At 44.4% G+C, this 16,989-nt stretch overlaps 1 protein-coding gene across 1 annotated transcript in view; it reads right to left on the bottom strand.

Annotated features, from left to right (window-relative positions):
* Positions 1 to 16,989, bottom strand: part of SNX30 (sorting nexin family member 30) — a 121,334-nt gene that overhangs the window by 29,517 nt on the left and 74,828 nt on the right. The window contains exons 4-6 of the mRNA XM_010335957.3: positions 14,695 to 14,853; positions 8,574 to 8,769; positions 6,663 to 6,862 (exon numbers count right to left, since the gene is read on the bottom strand). Of these exons, the coding sequence (XP_010334259.2) occupies positions 6,663 to 6,862; positions 8,574 to 8,769; positions 14,695 to 14,853 (555 nt within the window). The remainder of the gene's footprint in view (positions 1 to 6,662; positions 6,863 to 8,573; positions 8,770 to 14,694; positions 14,854 to 16,989) is intronic.

Below are 16,989 nucleotides of genomic sequence, written 5' to 3'. Positions count from 1 at the left end.
ATCAGGGGCCCCTGTGTGAGCGAGGAGGAGAGGATCGAAGCTAGGATTCTTAAACAGACTCAGGATTTATTCTTCTCTTCAGCTCTACCTCTCCCTCAGTCCCAGAGGGGCGTGGTGCTGCCAACCCTTGACCTTTTGGAGGGGTCCGCGGCATAAACCAGGTGGCTTCTCAGTTTTTTTCCCCACAGTTGATTTCCAAATCAGCTTGAGTCATTTAAAGTACTTAATCTCAATCCGTTCCCAAAATTGTACTGCTATTGCCTCCTTGCCTGTTGCTCGTCTGTGGGATTATAACTTTTTTTTAAAAAAATCCTGTAGCGTCATTTTGGTGAAGTTTAAATGTGTATTCAGCCTGCCATTACTGGGATTCTCAGCGTTTTTGTTTTTTTTTTTTAACATTTTTCTTATTTTTTAAAGCCTTTGAGATCATGTATATTTCACATCCTGCTTCTTCGCATTTTTATTTTAGCTGCAAGAAATTAGCCCCTCTGTATAATCTCTTTTGTTCAGGAAAGGGGTTTTTTCCCCCCTGACAACGCCATCTTCCAGAAAATCTTCATTGCAGTTTTTTTTTTTTTTTTTTTTTTTTTTTTGAAAGGCACTGGAAATGGCCAACCGAAAAGCACCAACTGGTCCCCAGAGCTTGACTCATTAGCACCACCTTGTGGTCCTGTAGGGAAGAGGTGGGCAGGGTGAAGAAACCTCCTGACAAATTGGCTTTTGAAAAGGACTACCCTGAAATGCTGTAGAAGTTATCTCCAACAAACTTTGTCTTTAAACCAAAACTTCTGCATCCACATCTCACACCTGTAATCATGATCACCAGCGATGTCCATATAATTAAATCCAACAGACATATTTTGCCCCTTCTTAAATTATTTCTCTTGGCTTCACGGAGGCAATCCTCTACTGTATCCCTCCTGCCACCCCAACACTGCCTTCGTGGGCTCCTTTGCTACTTGTTCTTCCCTCTTAAGGTGACAGATCAACAAATATGACCATGCCACGGGCGCAGGCCTTGACACTCAGCGCACCTCAATCGCACCTCCCCAGACGATCTCCATCGGTCTCAGAGACTTAAACACCGTTCATACACTAATGACTCCCACATTTCTGTTCCCACTCTGGACTAACTCATAACCGACTGCCATGATAGCTTCACTTTAATGACTAAGAGGCATTCTGAACTCCACAGGCCCAAACCAGTGGACTTCCAACTGCCCCACCTGTGCCTCCCTGGACCCTCCCCATCCCAGTAAACAGTACTGCTATCCTACCCGCTGCTAAAGCCAAAAACCCCAATTCCTTTCTTATTTTGCATCACTACAGCAGCAAGTGCCATTGGCCCTTCATCTGAAATACACCCCAAATCCACGTCTCTACCACTGTTGTCCAGGCTCTACCACCTAGTCTTCTGCCCTTGGCTCCCTGTGACAGCTTTCTCAATGGCCTTCTCAACCACCACTCTCATCCTCTACAATCTATTCTCCACTGTAGCACTAGTCGTCATCTTAAAGTAAAAATCACATGCTGTCATCTCCCCCCATAAGGCCAAATGGCTTCCCTTCTAGTCCTTTCAATAAAGTCCAGACTCTTACCAGCCTTTAAGATGGTCTTTAAGATGCTACTTCAGGACCAGGCTGCACCGCTCTCTGACCTCACTGCTTACCACTGACTTCCTTGCTCACAGGCTCCATTCACATCAGTCTTTCCAATCTGCAAAGACTGAGCTCATTTCAGTTTTTGGACCTTTGCACTGGCTGCTCCCTTCGGCCTAAAATGCTCCATCTTCTGGCCCTTGTGCAGCTCACTCCCACACGTCATCCAAGTCTCCAGCCACAACTGCCTTCTCCATGTGGCTTTCCCTTACAACCCACTCTTACTTCAGACCCTCACCTCACCGTAGTCATTCACCGAGACCCCTGAGATAAGCATGTGCATTGACATAAACCTCTTAAAAATAAAATATACAAAGTGCTATTATTGTATATTTGCAAGTGTTCCAAATTCACCAAACTGTCTGATTCGATTACATATTTGCTGACCATCTTCTATGGATAAGGCAGCATGGGAAATAAGATGGTCCTGTCCAGACCTTCCTGAATAAAGCTTCTCCAACACTCGATCTAGTCATGACAATGCCAATACTCAAACGGCACTGCCAGAAGAATGGTGAGGACTTTAAGAGGGTCTCTTTGAGCCCATCACTACCCTAATTTCATTTTACACATACAATTTGTAGGATGTAAAATCCTACATAAGGGCTCACCTGTGGATGTCTGCAAGGTATTTAACTTGAGTCTGGGCTTAAGGGTAACTAACCTTTGGTACTCTTCTTCTGCCTACACACATATCCTTGGGCCACATGCCTTCAACCACCTTTCTAGTACAGGCTGTTCTCACTGCTAACTGCTGAAACTCACATTGTTCCATTTGTTCCGAGTGCCTTGATAATGGCCCTACTTTTCTAAGCTCTCTACCTCCAAAGGGAACAGAACGTACCCGGCCACAACTGTCCTGAAAGAAACACAACTGGAGGCTAGGCTTGAAAAGCCTGAAGTCACCAAGTCTGCCTCTTGGCAAGTAGTAAACGCACAGCTGCAAGCTGATTGGTGACTAGGGAGTGTAGTCCTGCGGCCATGCAACAGAGAAAAGACTGACCCACAGGGGTCTGTTTCTTCATGTCAACAATGAGCAAATGAGACAGATGATCCTAAAGACCCTTTCAAACTCAAGAGAGAAGCCCCAACCACAGTCCCATCAGGACAGGACTTTGATGAGTCCTGGCATTTTCCCATCCAGGGATGGACCAGCCCTCTACCATTTCAAATTCCTAAGGCACAGGCCACTGCCTCCAAACGATGAGGACAAACACTCACCATTTGGTTCACTCAAGGGCATGATGAAGGTAGACTGGCAGAACCTCAGCACACAAGTAACTCCTCCCCAAAACAAACCCAGGACTTTCCCAGCTCTGAGGACCATTCAGCAGCTGATGAAGACATGGGCCACAGGCTGGACACGGTGTCTCACACCCATAATCCCAGCACTTTGGGAGGCCAAGGTGGGCAGATCACTTGAGGTCAGGAGTTCAAGACCAGCCTGGCCAACATGCAGAAACCCCATCTCTACTAAAAACACAAAAACTGGCTAGGCATGGTGATGGGCACCTGTAATCCCAGCTATTCGGTAGACTGAGGCAGGAGAATCGCTTGAACCCGGGAGGCAGAGGTTGCAATAAGCCAAGATTGTGCTGCTGCACTCCATTCCTTGGTGACTGAGCGAAACTCCATTTCAAAAAAAGAACAGGCCACAGCCAGGCCTGTGGCAAGTCCTCTGCTCCATGCTTAGTTTCCATACTGCACAGCAAAGTCTGCCCTGCTTATGTTTCAAAAATCAGAAAGCCATTTTGGAAATGGAACTACATGACTCTCCTGGGGGAAGAAAATATACCTAAAAATTCTTAAAGAGCAGCAATATGAAAAGGTGGGGAAGCCACTTAAGACACCTATCACTGTCCTGGTGTCTTTAGTCCCGGCCACACAGACCCAAATAATCCTAGACACAGTCTTTGCTTTGGAGACCTATCGTTGTCCTGGTGTCTTTAGTCCCGGCCACACAGACCCAAACAATCCTAGACCCAGTCTTTGCTTTGCCATCCACTCTGCAGAGATGTTTTCCTGGCAGAAAGAGGAGGAGCAGGTGCCTCTGCTTCTTATTAATTGGACTCGGCTCAGCTACTATCGGGGATGGAGCCTGGGTTTTGGAGACTGCCAGCCCACACTCCCTCTTTTCCATGCCCTTCCCCAGGCAAGACTATACAATCAATCCCATTCTCTCAAGCTGATTGACCTGATTTTTCAGGCTCAGTAAACAAGAAACTCAATACATATGCCCCACACATGGGTGAAGAAAGAGCAAACAAATGTTTCTTTGATGTAGAACTTAAATTACTCATGCAAACTTATGTCTCACAGTATAATAACGTTTTAATAAAGACACCAAATAAATCCTTGCTATATGACATTTTAAAATCGTGCTTCGAATACAAATACATACTAAGTACTAACATACTTGCCACATGCAGGAACAGAGTAATTTGTACTATAGTATCTCAGTGCTGTGTGTTGCGTATCCATTGGATTTTTGGTCTGGAAGGTTGGAGAGTATTTGATGAAGGGAGTGTATACATAAGAGACCAATCCAGGGACACTCCATGGATTGTAAAAATTTATTTTTGTTTATAAGAACAGACACCAGCCGGGCGCGGTGGCTCACACCTGTAATCCTAACACTTTGGGAGGCTGAGACAGGTGGATCACAAGGTCAGGAGATCGAGAACATCCTGGCCAACATGGTGAATCCCCATCTCTACTAAAAATATAAAAATTAGCTGGGTGTGGTGGCATATGCCTGTAATCCCAGTTACTCAGGAGGCTGAAGCACGAGAATCACTTGAACCCAGGAGGTGGAGGTTGCAGTAAACCGAGACTGTGCCACTGCACTCCAGCCTGGCAACAGAGTGAGATTTGGTCTAAAAAAAAAAAAAAAAAAAAAAAAAGAACAGATACCATTAACTTGATAAGTGAAATATTCTGGTTTATTTTAAGGAAGTCAGGATGTCTTTCTATACTTGTTTCGGCCATAGGATGAAAAATTCAATGTGTATATTCCAAATTTTTTTTTTTAACAAAAGTCATGATGATACAGGAGAATGAGCTGCAAATTCAGTCAGAAGTTTTGGTTTTCAGCCTCAGTTCCAACAGTTTCCAACTAGTGGTCTCAGGCTAATGATCTCACATCTGACTTTATCCTATCACCACCATCATTTCCAACTTACAGGGAAGGAAATTCATACTATTTCCCTTATCACTGAGAGATTTAGATTCAATTCTGCCTTTGAAGTGTTTTATTAGCAGCTCTGTAGTGCACACACGAGAACGGGATTCACCAGAAGCTCCATTTCCCACTGTCCACACGTTAATACGTAGCAAGACCCTGAAAACCTTCACACCTGATGGGACAAGAAGGAATGAGGAGCATGGTTATGTGGGAGCTTGTCACTATTCTCTCTGCTTCTGTATGTGCTTAAAGTTCTCCATCATAAGTTTATTTTTTTTTTATTGCATTTTAGGTTTCGGGGTACATGTGCCGAACATGCAAGATTGTTGCATAGGTACACACATGGCAGTGTGGTTTGCTGCCTTCCTTCCCCTCACCTGTATCTGTCATTTCTCCCCATGCTATCTCTTCCCACCTCCCAAGTTAAGTTTTTATAACTAGCTGATCCGTTATTTTTTATTCCTCTTCTCAAGCTGTACAATGTTTTCATGGATCTACAATCTTTTTGGTTTTACAATTTTTTTCTTTTTTCTTTTCTTTTCTTTTTTTTTAATAGAGACGGGGTTTCACCATTTTGGCCAGGCTGGTCTTGAACTCATCTCGTGATCCACCCGCCTCAGCCTCCCAAAGTGCTGGGATTACAGGTGTGAGCCACCACACCCAACTGGTTTTACAGTTTTACAACCCAATGTTGACTGACAGGTCATCTCTTCAGAGATTCAGGTCAGTCCCTATTCAGGTCTTTCCTAATGGGACGCCCTAGACCTGCCCCAAAGACAGATTAATCATGCAGAGGTCTCCTTTGGGAAGCGGGAGGGGCACCATTTCGAGGTGGGAATGTTCAACACTGAGCCACGTCTCTTTTTTTTATTGATCATAAAGACTGAGTCTTTCCTCTAATCAGTACCACCATCATTGGAGTCTCTTGAAGCGATGCTCTCCAACCAGTCTGCGTGCAGGCTGGGGGAGGTTCCTAGCATGGGCACTGGGGCAGTTCACCCTGCAGTCTACCCTGATTCTGCATTCAGAATTTGGGGCCAGAGATTTGTCCTCATAGTTCTTCTTGTCCACCGCTGCTAGACAAAAGACATTCTGTTGTTCCTTTTATATATAATCTGCCCCTCCTTCTTTTTAAAAAAGCTTCCAAATTATTATCACTTTTGTTCTAAAATTCCACAGTAAGCTTTGGGTTGGTGATCTCTTCAATCCTTTTGCTGGGCAAATAGCATGTCCTTTTAATCAGACGATTTACGTCTCAGCTTTGCGGGATTTTCTTGTATTATTTCTTTTACAGTTTCCTTCCCCCACCGTCTTCCCTGTTCTCTCAGAAACTCTCTCTCAGTCAGATGCTGACCCTTTGGGATTAAGCCCCTATGTCTCTTTCCTTTCACATTTTCAGGACTTTCGCATTTTTGTTCTATTTTCCAATGACTTTTGTTTTGTCTTAAGATTTCTTCAACTTTACCTTCCAACTTTATTATTCAATTTTATTTCAGCAACCATGTTTTAACTTCCAAGAGCTCTAATTAGCTATTACTTTTCCATGGCATCCTGCTCTTGTTTCATAGACATTATATCTTCTTGAACTTTTGGAGAAACTAGTAAGAATTTCTTCCAAACCTTTTTTTTTCATTTAATTCACATACTTGGTTCACCATGTGCTCTATCTGTATGTCCATGATGTCAGTCCACATGTCTGATCCTGCCCACCCAGGAAGAAGGAAACTTATACCACATACAAACAGGCAACAATCCATTACTTTCTGATAACCGCTATGACAAAGAAGGTATTCACGTACCCAAGAAGCAAGCCAGCTTACCTTCATGGAGTCAGAGTATAAAATATATTCCCTGAGCACGGGTAGGAAGTCTTCTGTCATGTCATCCGTCAGCTCTTCCAAGGCTGTAGAGCAGTTCCCAATGCAAGCTGACACACCTTCCAGGGGTTCAGCCAGCTCACCCTCCAAGGCGCTCCACGTGGAGTACACAGGCCCATATTCTCTCAGCTCCACAAGGTACTCTGAACAGGGAAGAAAAACCAGTGAAAATCTGTCTGGGTAGCACTTGCTGCTATTACTGACTCAAGAGATCACCACGGCCAAGGGCTCTCTACATGAACATGTGTTTCCTTGGGCATTCACTCACCTAATCCCACTTTTCTTTAAACACAACACATTTCTAGCACAATTGCTTGAAACCTCTGAAAGCTCATGCTACATCAATCCATTCCATCCCACGATGGGAATGCCATACCACTGGATAATGGGCACTCCAGTACCTTATGGGAAAAGGGGGTAGCAGCCACATCCACCAAACATCTTCGAAAATAACCACTCGTCTACACACACTGTGAAGCAGTATTTTAACAGGCAATGGGGTCAAAGTTTCATATAGGTATAGGGAGATGTTTTTAAAGGTTAAAAAGACCAGGCACGGTGGCTCAGTCTCGTAATCCCAGCACTTTGGGAGGCTGAGGCGGGCGGATCACAAGGTCAGGAGTTCGAGACCAGTCTGACTAACATGGTGAAACCCTATCTCTACTAAAAATACAAAAATTAGCTGCACATCTGTAATCCCAGCTACTCAGGAGGCGGAGGCAGGAGAATCACCTGAACCCAGGAGGTGGAGGCTGCAGTGAGCCGAAATTGCGCCACTGCACTCCAGCCTAGGTGACAGAGCGAGACTCCGTCTCACCAAAAAAAACAAACCAGTCACAATGGATAAATAGAATTTTAGGAAACATTTTGATACAAGATGTCATCTTACACTGGCAGGTTTATTCTCGCACTCAGCGGTCGCCCCAGCACCTTGAAGCCCATCAGAATTTACTCCGCACAGTCCTTAGGTGTGGATGGTACCTAAGGCTATCTCCAAAAATTTATGGGCCCCACATAGTATCATCAGTGGATCAAGGAGAAGAAACAAGTACAAGGAATGAGAAAAAAATGTTGATTTTTTTTTCCCCCGTAAGAAAACCTGGCCCATCATTTGTCACCAGGAGTCTTGCCATTATTACAACAGAACATTGTCATGATGGCTTAGTGACCGATGAATGGCAGCTGCTAGGGAATCCTTCCCAACATGCTTCCCACGCCAGTGCCATCATTTACACTGTTCACATCTGTCTGCCCCTCACATATGTGTAAGGGGGCAAAAGATCCCAACATTCCGGGATGTGGCAAAGCAGGTGGCTCTGAGAGGGGTAGGAAGGAAGTGGAGGCAAAAACGAGGAAGAATCAATACAGGCCCTGGCAACTGCCCCATGTGGGAGGGGCGGGTTTAAAATTAACCGGCGTGGGATGGGTGAGTCAATTACAAGTCTGAAGATTCATCAGGGTCATAACTTTGGCAAACACAGGTCACTGTGCTGTCCTTTTGAACCATCTTTCCGCCAGAAAAGGTTTGTCTATTAAATTATTGTTCCCTATGGATAAAGCACAGGTGAGTCTATGTCTCCACTTTTAAAGCGAAAGTTAAGAGAGTGTAAAAGGAAATGCCTGGCGACTTGGCAGAGCTGGCCATGGGAAAAGCAAACACAAGGCTGGCACGGTAGGACAAAGGACAGGGTGCAACGTGACGTTCCAGTCACACCTACCTCCTCCCCTCCTTGTGTTTCTTTGTTAAGCACAAGATGGCCTAGTTCTGTCACTCCAGCATTTTGCAGTTTGATTCTCTGTAGCACACATGAATGCCGTTTCTGCCAATAATCCAGACCTCAACAGATAGCTCACCTATTTCTTCTTTGATGATCCGCTGGGCTATTCGATCAATGGTTCCCAGTTTGAGTGCAAACGTATCTAAGTAATCACCGATGGCTGCAAACTCCAGCGGCCGCGTCCTCAGCTTGTAGCCGCCAGTGACGTGCTTGACTGACTCGCCCATTCTGGTCAGCAATGCTATCCCTTGCTTCTTGTAGATGTTCAGATCCTGAGGATGATAATGTGAACAAACTCAGAGCACCCACTTACTCACACGGGCAGGACTAAATAAAACCGCTTCTAAAAGCAGCTTCAGTTTGGAAATGGAAGGCTCGGGAAACAAGGAGCTGAGTCAGGGGACCTACTCACATTCCCACGGGGACCTAGCCTGGACGTTACAACCACCAGACTCGGGCTCCGGTAGGTTGACACTGAGAATCCCTTTCAGCAGAGCTGAACTCCAGTCCTTAATCAAATTCACTCACCTGAGCGCACTGCCCTTTAAACACAACACTGTTTGTTTTTTTGTTTTTTTGTTTTGTTTTTTTTTTTTTTTTTGAGACAGAATCTGGCTCTGTCGCCAGCGTGGAGTGTAGTGGTGCGATCTCAGTTCACTGCAACCTCCGACTCCCAATTCAAGCGATTCTCCTGCCTCAGCCTCCTGAGTAGCTGGGATTAGGGTGCGTGCCACCATGCCCAGCTATTTTTTGTCTTTTTAGCAGAGATGGGGTTTCACCATGTTGGTCAGGATGGTCTGTCTCAATGTCTTGACCTTGTGATCTGACCGCCTCAGGCTCCCAAAGTGCTGGGATTACAGGCGTGAGCCACCATGCCCGGCCTCTAACATAATTTTTTTAAAGTATCCATTTCTCTCATACAAAATACCCTATGTTGTCTTTAGGAGCAAAACTGAAGAGCAGAGGTTCCGAGAGCCAGCACTCATTTATTTATACCCCAACTAGAGCCATGTAAGGGGAGTTAAGGGTGGAAAACAGGAAACAGTGACAGAAAAACATTGCTAGAAAACTCAGGCCTAGGATGGACGCTGTAAAGAGCAAAACATTTTAATCCTGCATTTCTTGAAGGCAAAACTAGAAATAAGCTGAGTTTCACAACCCATTATATCTAAATATAAAGGATATTAGCCAGACTAGGCACATTGGCTCATGCCTGTAATCCCAGCACTTTGGGAGGCTGAGGTAGGCAGATCACTTGAGGTCAGGAGTGCAAGACCAGCCTGGCCAACATGGTGAAACCCTGTCTCTACTAAAAATACAAAAAAAAAAAAAATTAGTTGAGTGTCATGGCACATGCCTGTAGTCCCAGCTCTAAGGCATGAGAAACACTAGAACCCGGGAGGCAGAGGTTGCAGTGAGTCAAGATTGTGTCACTGCACTCCAGCCTGGGCAGCTGAGCAAGACCCTACCTCAGAAAAGAACAACAACAACAACAACAACAACAACAACAACAAGAAGCCTATTAGCCTGCCTGATAAAACCAGCTTAATCCTATCAAGCCCTAAGAGGAACCTATAGCATCTTCAGGTTGTCCTGTGTCACCTGAAAGGGTAGCTTCCAAAATGTTTTTACAGAGAGAATACAAACAGAATGTTAATTCCCAGACCTAGAAGGGCATGACTAGAGAAAGATAAAGGAACCCAGAGGAAGGACATACGTAGTTTTCTGGTGACCTGGCCTGATGCAGAAGACAGAGCAGAGAATGCAGAATTCATGGCTAACATGGCCCAACAGCCCCTCTGCATTTGATGTACAATTTCAGGCTGAGGTCTCTATAGTATCTGAATGTAGGCTCCTTGTGAATTTGCTTCCTCCTTCAGGCCTTCATTTCTGCTCTTGATCCACCCTTTCCTATTGAGGTGTTAGTGAGAGAGTGAGAGAGAGAGTGAGTGAGAGAGAGAGAGAGAGAGTGTGTGTGTGTGTGTGTGTGTGTGCGTGTGTGTGTGTGTGTGCGTCTGTCTAGGTTTTTGTCCATGGTTCCTGGCTCATAACCCCTGCAACCCTTGCTCCAGTCTTTTTTTTTTTTTTTTTTTTTGAGACAGAGTTTTGCTCTTGTTGCCCAGACTGGAGTGCAATGACATAATCTCGGCACACTGCAACCTCCGCCTTCCAGGTTCAAGCAATTCTCCTGCTTCAACCTCCCGAGTAGCTAGGATTACAGGCATGCACCACTATGTCCAGCTAACTTTGTATTTTAATATATAGGGGGTTTCTCCATGTTGGTCAGGCTGGTCTCGAACTCCTGACCTCAGAGTCCTGGGATTACAGGCATGAGCCACCGCGCCCAGCCTGTTCCAGTTTTTCACTATAATGATGGGTGTATCAAGCCTCAGGAAACGGAATCTCTCTGACCTTCTCCTGCCTCTTCCCAAGGCAGGACTTGAATCTTCCCCAGTCTTTCTGACTATGGGTCAAAAGGCCCTCATTCCAGACAGGTTCTTTCCTCACCCTGGAGAAAGGAATGCTGTCATGAAGCTTCCACAAAAACCCAAGAGAACTAGATTCCGAGAACTTCTGGAGAGCTGAACATGTGGAGCTTCCTGAAGGGTGGTACACCCAGGGAGGGCATGGAATCTCCATGTCCCTTCCTCTACACCTTTCCCAATGCAACTCTTCATCTCTATCCTTTGTGATATCCTTTATAATAAACTGGTAAATGTGTTTCTCTGGGTCCTGTGAGCTGCTCCAGCAAACTAATGGAACCCAAAGAAGTGGTCACAGAAAGGCCAGCTTGAAGCTGGCCGGTCAGAAGCTCTGGAGGCTTGAACTTCATGTCTGATATCTGGAAGCGCTCAGACTCGGGGACTGAGTCCTCCACCTGTGGGGTCTGACGCTATCTCAGGGTAAATAATGTGGGAATTAAACTGATGGACAAGGAGCTGACAACTGCTGCTCAGTGTTTGGGCAAAATCCTGGTCCCCGCTCCCGACCCCACAATTTGGTCACAGAAGTCTTCTTCTGTGTGGATGACAACTGCTGTTGTTCGGGAGCAGAGGAAAATCATGGTTTCAGAGTTTTTCTTGAACACCTATCCACACCTTCCCCCAACCCAGGGCCTTGCCCTACCAATTATCCCATTTGTCTGTGTCTTCAGCTGCTAATCCTTCAGCATGTAAAATACACCCAAGGCTGACCCATCTTAAAAACAGCAGCAATCTCCTCTAGTTCCTCTCCACCCTTCTCCTTCCCTTCAGAGTCTGGCTGCCTGAGAGAGTGTCCTAAAGACTCCACCTCCCCTTCTGACCTCCCGCACTCTAGACAAACATCTGCAAAGGCACGAAGCCTCAGAGTTCTTGGAATTACCTCTGCAGATGGCGTTTTTAGAAGCGCCACTACAGTCAAATGGACTCGCTGGACTGCATAGGCTCCACTTCAAGGAGAGCTCTGAATGGGTGTCCTAGTTAACCAAGTTAATTTACATGTTGAATAAAGTTATGTAGTATTATCTATCTGACTGCCATACCCACTCCGCCAAAGATGAAAATATTGACTTGAATATAGTTACTATTGAGCGTCCCTATTTCTCCCAGCATTACTGGCTGCTGCTGCTGCTTTTTTCTTTTATTGTATAGAGATAGTGTCTTACCATGTTACTCAGGCTGTACATGAACTCCTGGGCTCAGGTGATCTACCTGCCTTGGCCTCCCAAAGTGTTGGCTGTTACAGGTATGAGCCACCATGCACAGCCTTACTGGCTTCTTCTTAAGGGCACTTCTAATTTGTTGATAAACTCATGTTATCACAAGGAAAAGGAAGAGTGTCTCTGCATTCCCTAAGGCAGAACATGTAAGTGTCATCCAAGAACAAGATCAAGTTATTCAAGGTATGTGAAACGAAAAAATGAGGGAGGTGGAGAGGGGAAATAGGGTTCTGCCATTTAATGGGCATAGAGTTTCAGATCTGCAAGATGAAACAGTTCTGAAGATGAGTTGCATAACAATTTAAGTATACTTAACACTATTGAACTGTATACTTAGAAATTGTTAGGATGGCAAATGCTATGTGTATTTTATCACAATTTTAAAAATGTTTAAAGAAAAGATAAGGCTGTTTAGCTGCTGGGTGTGGTGGCTCATGCCTGTAATCCCAGCACGTTGGGAGGCCGAGGTGGGCGGATCACCTGAGGTCAGGAATTGGAGACTGGCCAACATGGTGAAACCCCATCTCTACTAAAAATACAAAAATCAGCCAGACGTGGTGGCGTGTGCCTGTAATCCTACCTACACAGGAGGCTGAGGCAGGAGAATCGTTTTAACCTGGGAGGTGGAGGTTGCAGTGAGCTGAGCTCATGCCACTGCACTCCAGCCTGAGCAACAGAACGAGACTCTGTCTTAAAAAAAAAAAAAAAGAAAAGAAAAGATAAGGCTATTTAGCACATTTTGTTCAGCAAGGGATACTGAACTAGGGCTAGAATTTGTTCTGTTTAAAGCCACCTCTCCTGTGTTCACTCACATGGAGTTGAATTTTGATTGAGACAGTATAGGACCTTACATTTTTAAAGTCATTTTCATACTGCTTGGCCCACAGATAGATAAATCTCCTTCTCTCTCTCTCTCTCACACACACTCTCTTTCCTACTTATTCTTCATACAGATTCCTAACAACCAGGGGTCCAAGCTTTTCCCTCCCTTTTCTTTTTTGTTCAGTAAACATGACTGTACTTGAGTGCTTTTTGGAAAATGGATCTTGGGTGAGAAAGTGAATTGTACTTTTGGAGAACAGGATGTATTCTACTTTGAGTATGAGTTGAAAGGATTATACCTGAGGAGTAGTTCACCAGGAAATACTTATTTTTAAAAGGTGTACCAGTCCAACCTGCAGACAGGGAAAGCTTCTGGGAAGACACACTGACTTGGGAATGTTGTCAGTAAGGCTCAATGCCAACTGAGGTTATAAAACAAAACTAAAGAACTCAGTCATGTGGCTTCCATTGAATGAAGAATGGCACACTCTCTGAAGTCTTTAATGTCAACTAATGTTATCTGTAAAGATTTCTCAATTTTGCAGACTTTAAAAACTAAAAGGTATCTGGACCAAAATACCCTTCCCAACATGGAACATGTCGCATATAGTCTGAACAGGGGACTCTGATACCTGAAACCAAACAGATGGGACTCAAAGGAAGCTAGCAGGAGTGTCTGAGCATGTGACCCCACTTCTGCAGACCGTGAGAGCACAGCACCTCAGGTTTTCTGCCCAGTTCTGCCAACAGGGAAGTGCGGAGAAAAAGGCCAGTGAACAACCAACTTGAGTCTGAATTCACAGAATCTGGCAACTGTGTAGGACCCAAATGTTTTATGTGGCAAATGCCCACCTGACAGGAACAGCATCGCAGGTAAATAACAATCAGGCAGTATGATACACAGGGACGGTGTGGCCTCAGTAGCCACAAAGACCCAATCTGAAATCCTAGTGACGCTACCTGAACAAGGACAAGCTCGCGGAACTTGAGTCTCCTTGTCCGTAAATGTGGCTGCAAGTCATCACTCAAAGCGCCCTTGTGAAGAACACCCTCACCAAACACTCAAATGTTCCTTCTCTTCCGTGTCCATTGTTGGCCAGGCTGGGCTCACCCAGTAACACTGCCAAGAATGTTTAAGGAAACACTTAGCTTTGCTTTTGGCAGAGCAAATATGCTAACTTCCTCTGCAGCTGCCAAGTGGATGGGGCCCAGGGTGGGGTGAGGATGGATCTCCTAAATTCTAACATAGAATCCATCTATATGGATTTGCTAATACCAAAAAAACAAAAAACAAAACCATGCTAATGCACAGGGGCACCCCAAATAAAAAAGACCAATTTTATGACAGCCCTGTTAGAGTGAACCATTCATTCATGAAGGTGGTTTATGAAAGATCAAAACAACTTTTTTTTTTTTTTTTTTTAAAAGAGATAGGGTCTCACTCTGTCACCCAGGCTGCAGCGCAGTGGCACAATCACAGCTCACTGAAGCCTCAAACTCCTGGGCTCAAGCTATTCTGCTTTAGTCTCCCAAGTAGCTAGGACTATGGACACACATCACACTCGGCTAGTTGTTAAAATTTTGTGTAGAGACCAAGTCTTGCTCAAAAGAACTTTTAACAACGAACCCGAAGAATGGTATTTTGGGGGAAGAGCATGTAAACCTCTGCCCTTACCTTAGCAGTAAGGAAAATATTAAAGTGTTCGTTGAAAGAGAGCACAGGATGATCTGTAATTCTTTTTAGAAATTTATCCAAAGCTTTTCTTCTGGTCTCCACAAACTCTTCTGAAAAACGATCCACAACACCTTTTACCACAAACTTCTCGGGAAGAGGCTACGAAGACATGAAGAAAAAAATCAGAGTAATTGATGAGATGGTGCAAGGAAAAACAACCAGGCTAGCACACAGCTCTATGACCCCTCTGTGTAAGAAAAGTACATCTTAATCAGGCACATTGTCATGTAGCCATTAACATGAAGATTTCTGAAAAATATAAAGTAAATATCCTGTCAATTTTATAATGCAAGAAACAGAACACTATAGTCTCCGAAATACAGAAAAATAGACGTTTATGGCGTAAAGTCAATAGTACAGTTATTTTTACATTGCTTGATGTACACGTGATATGACAGAAAATGTGTGGCATGATAGGAAGGAAGGAAGGAATGAAGGAAGGGAAGGAGGGAGGAAGGGAGGGAGGAACGGAGGGAGGGAGGGAGGGACAGAAGGACAGAGGGGAAAAGAGAAGAAGTGGGAGAGGGAGAAGAGAAAGAGAGAGAGAAAAAGAGAGAACTGAGAGAGAGAGAAACGCAAGCAAGCAGGCAGACATCAACCACATAAAATGTACTTAAATATCTTAAGATTCTACTCCCAGTACTTCATTCCCCATTCATACTTGGTGAATGAAGAAATAAGAACATTAGGTAAATTCATGTATCTAAAAAAAATACCTTTTCTAAGTCAATTTTTTTTGGTTTAGGTTTTTTTTTTTTTTTTTTGAGACAGAGTGTCGCTCTTGTTACCCAGGCTGAGTGCAATGGCACGATCTCGGCTCACCGCAACCTCCGCCTCCTGGGTTCAAGCAATTCTCCTGCTTCAGCCTCCTGAGTAGCTGGGATTACAGGCACGCGCCACCATGCCCAGCTAATTTTTTTTTGTATTTTTAGTAGAGACGGGGTTTCACCACGTTGACCAGGATGGTCTTGATCTCTCGACCTCGTGATCCACCCGCCTTGGCCTCCCAAAGTGCTGGGATTACAGGCTTGAGCCACCGCGCCCGGCTGGTTTAGGTTTATACTAAAAAATTCTTTAAAATGTAATTTCCTTTATTCCCCTTACTCAAATAAATTTCTCTATCATACTGACTTACAGCCGATGCTGTGGGTAATTTAAAACTATGTGCCTACCAAGGGATCTCTGAGCTTTTAACCTATTTCCACAGTAGTTTGATCAAATGCTTGATTTTAAAGCCTTCTTTATTATCACTACCACAGGGAAAAGAAGTATCTGCTATGCACACGTTTTAAAATACTTAAGCTGTGAAATACTTTTAAAATTGTACATTTAAAAAATGGGCCCAGCCTGGCCAGCATGGTGAAACCCCATCTCTACTAAAAATACAAATTTAGTCAGCTGTGGTGGCAGGCACCTGTAATCCTAGCTACTCCAGAAGCTAAGGCAGGAGAATCACTTGAACCCATGAGGCAGAGGTTGCAGTAAGCTGAGATTGCGCCACTGCACTCCAGCCTAGGCAAGAGAGCAAGACTCCATCTCAAAAAATAAATAAATAAATAAACAGAAAAAGAAAAAAAAAATGGCCAGGCATGGTGGCTCACACCTGTAATCCCAGCACTTTGGGAGGCCAAGGCAGGCAGATCACCAGGTCAGGAGTTCAAGACCAGCCTGACCAACATGGTGAAACCCCATCTCTACTAAAAATACAAAAATTCGCCAGGTGTGGTGGCACATGCCTGTATTCCCAGCTACTCAGGAGACTGAGGCAGGAGAATTGCTTGAACCCGGAAGGTGGAGGTTGCAGTGAGCAGAGATTGCATTACTGCACTATAGCCTGGGCAACGAGAGTGAAACTCTGTCTCAAAAATTTAAAAAATTAAAAAATAAAAACTAGGCAACGAAATCTAATAGATATTTCTCCAAAAAGATATATAAATGGCCAAGAAGCACACGAAAGGATGCTTAACATCACTAGCCATCAGGAAAGTGCAAGTCCAACCATCACGAGGTGCCATTTCATACCTACTAGGATGGCTGTAATCTGGAAAAAAAAAAAAAAGTGTTGGTGAGAATGTGGAGAAATCAGAAACTTTATACATTGCTGGTGGGAATGTAAAACATGCAGCCACTGTGGAGAACAGTTTGGTGGTTCCTCAATCAGTTAAATATAGAATTACCACAAACTCAGCAATTCCACTCACAGATTTATGCCCAAAAGAATTGAAAGCAAGCCTG

This window comes from Saimiri boliviensis, chromosome 2, assembly GCF_048565385.1.
Source record: "Saimiri boliviensis isolate mSaiBol1 chromosome 2, mSaiBol1.pri, whole genome shotgun sequence".
Taxonomy (NCBI): Eukaryota; Metazoa; Chordata; class Mammalia; order Primates; family Cebidae; genus Saimiri; species Saimiri boliviensis.
Note: the sequence above shows the minus strand (reverse complement) of the source record. Positions and strands in the feature narration are given on the sequence as shown.